This window comes from Lycium ferocissimum, chromosome 4, assembly GCF_029784015.1.
Source record: "Lycium ferocissimum isolate CSIRO_LF1 chromosome 4, AGI_CSIRO_Lferr_CH_V1, whole genome shotgun sequence".
In the NCBI taxonomy this organism is placed as follows: Eukaryota; Viridiplantae; Streptophyta; class Magnoliopsida; order Solanales; family Solanaceae; genus Lycium; species Lycium ferocissimum.
Window position 1 is genome coordinate 40,846,651 of NC_081345.1, and position 2,159 is coordinate 40,848,809.

Below are 2,159 nucleotides of genomic sequence, written 5' to 3' on the forward strand. Positions count from 1 at the left end.
AAATGGTAGCGTTAGTCAAAGAGAGTGGGGGCAGATAGAAGGAGGGGGAAAGAATACGTTGGATAATACTAATACAAGACAAGATGATGAAACAGTATAGAGTGGCGGGGCCGCAGTGATATGAATAGTAAACCCCCCTTGTCCCCTCCATCCAGGCCCCACCACCCCCGCAATTACTCCCTCGCTTCCCCTATTTTCCATTCACTACTATTTCTCTCTCTCAAAAACAGTCTCATCACTTCAAAACTCTTCACACATTCAGTGATTCACATATCATATACTCTTATCTTTTCTTCCTTTAAAACGTCCCATCATCATCTATCCAACGTTGAAAACCTTCAACTTGTATTTATCTTGGAAAACCCAAAATCTCAAAGAAAGCTACTCCAATTATTTCACTCTATCTTTTTCTCCCAGATAAATAGACTTGAGATCGCTTTTCACCTTGCTGCTCTTGCTTCTGTGGGGTTACTGCTTCAGCTAAGAATTTCTTCTCGCTTTCACTTGTTTTATTATCTTTTAATCTGGATTTGTCTTGCCCATGACATGTCACTGGACATTAACTTCACAGTGGATACCCAAAATTGGATGTGTTCTACATATAACAATATTGACTGATTGCGGCTATCTGGATTTGAATTAGACAAGCAAAGAAAAATCTTATGATTTCATCCATGACTAGTCTGTCTATCTAGTATCCAGTACACTAGAACTAGTAAAATAGAGGCACTATCATTGCAAGGCGATCTTCATCACAACTTCTCTCTTAGCTAACTGTTAGATAAGGATGTAAAGCTCCGTAGTTGCAATTTGGACTATAAAAGCACTACTCTGTTGACTATTGCAGTTGGATCATCGCGATTACAGGTTGGATGCAAGTCAAGTCCTTCCTCACATTAAAATCATCACCAATCTTTTTAGTCAAATAATTTATTGCATTTTATGGATTCAACATCCGGAGTCGGAGTATCCGACCCAAACACTGGCGGCAGTGGAGGAGGAGGAGAAGGTCCATCAATAACAACCGCTCCCCCCGAAAGCGGAGGGTCAACAACAGTTTCTGCAGCACCACCGAGCCGATACGAGTCACAAAAACGTCGAGATTGGAACACTTTCTTACAGTACTTAAGGAACCACAAGCCACCGTTAACCCTAGCCCGATGCAGCGGGGCACACGTGATCGAGTTCCTTAAGTACCTCGATCAGTTCGGGAAAACTAAGGTGCACGTGACCGGGTGCCCTTATTTCGGGCACCCAAATCCACCTGCACCTTGTGCGTGTCCGTTAAAGCAAGCTTGGGGTAGCCTTGATGCACTAATTGGAAGGCTAAGAGCTGCTTATGAAGAAAATGGGGGTAAACCTGAATCAAATCCGTTTGGTGCTAAAGCTGTTAGAATATATTTAAGGGAAGTTAGAGAAAGTCAAGCTAAAGCTAGAGGAATTCCTTATGAAAAGAAGAAACGCAAAAGACCGAGTAGTTCAAGCTCGGTCGTGATGACAGCTGGCAGTGCTAGTGGCGGCGGTGTTGTTGCAGTAGAAGCTGGTGGTAGTGGTGGCGGAGATGGTGGAAGTAATGTCAATGGTGGTGGTCGTGGTGGTGATGGCAGTGGCGCGACTATTGGTCAGCCACCTACTACTACTACTACTAATACAACAGTATAGTACAGATTATTTTCCATGATTCATTTTCAATTTTAATTTTAGCTAGTAACTTGTTCTTTTTTTTCCCTCTTCTAGTTCAGTATACACTACTCCTAGTAAGTAATTGTGAATTACGTATGAGATTTATTACATCACTTCTGATCACATTTATTTAAATATTTTTAGTTTTATTCAGTGGCAAGTAATTAAGTTGCATCTGGTGGTAAGAGTTTCTCTATATATGCATCTGAGATTTTAATTGACTTTGCATTAGACAACATTAAGCACTTATCTTTTTTTTCCTATTTTACCAGTGAGTGAGTAGTAGCAGTTCATCTGATATGGTCCCCCTTGTATGAATATGGCTACTGTATATCCTCACGTGTGTCTTTATACTGCAGCATACAAATATACGTCAGACATTTTGCAGTTTCAGGTGCCTCCTTTACCCCCTCGATCCTCTCCAAGATTTTGTTCCTCTCCGTAGATTTAACTCTTTAGGGCTTGTTTGGTCAGAA

General features: G+C 41.3%; 1 protein-coding gene across 1 annotated transcript; it reads left to right on the forward strand.

Annotated features, from left to right (window-relative positions):
• LOC132052940 (protein LIGHT-DEPENDENT SHORT HYPOCOTYLS 5-like) lies at nucleotides 1–1,857 on the forward strand. The gene has a single exon (XM_059444688.1). The coding sequence runs from the start codon at nucleotides 943–945 to the stop codon at nucleotides 1,660–1,662; it is 720 nt and encodes a 239-aa protein (XP_059300671.1). The 5' UTR covers nucleotides 1–942; the 3' UTR covers nucleotides 1,663–1,857.
• The last annotated feature ends 302 nt before the right edge of the window (nucleotides 1,858–2,159 follow it).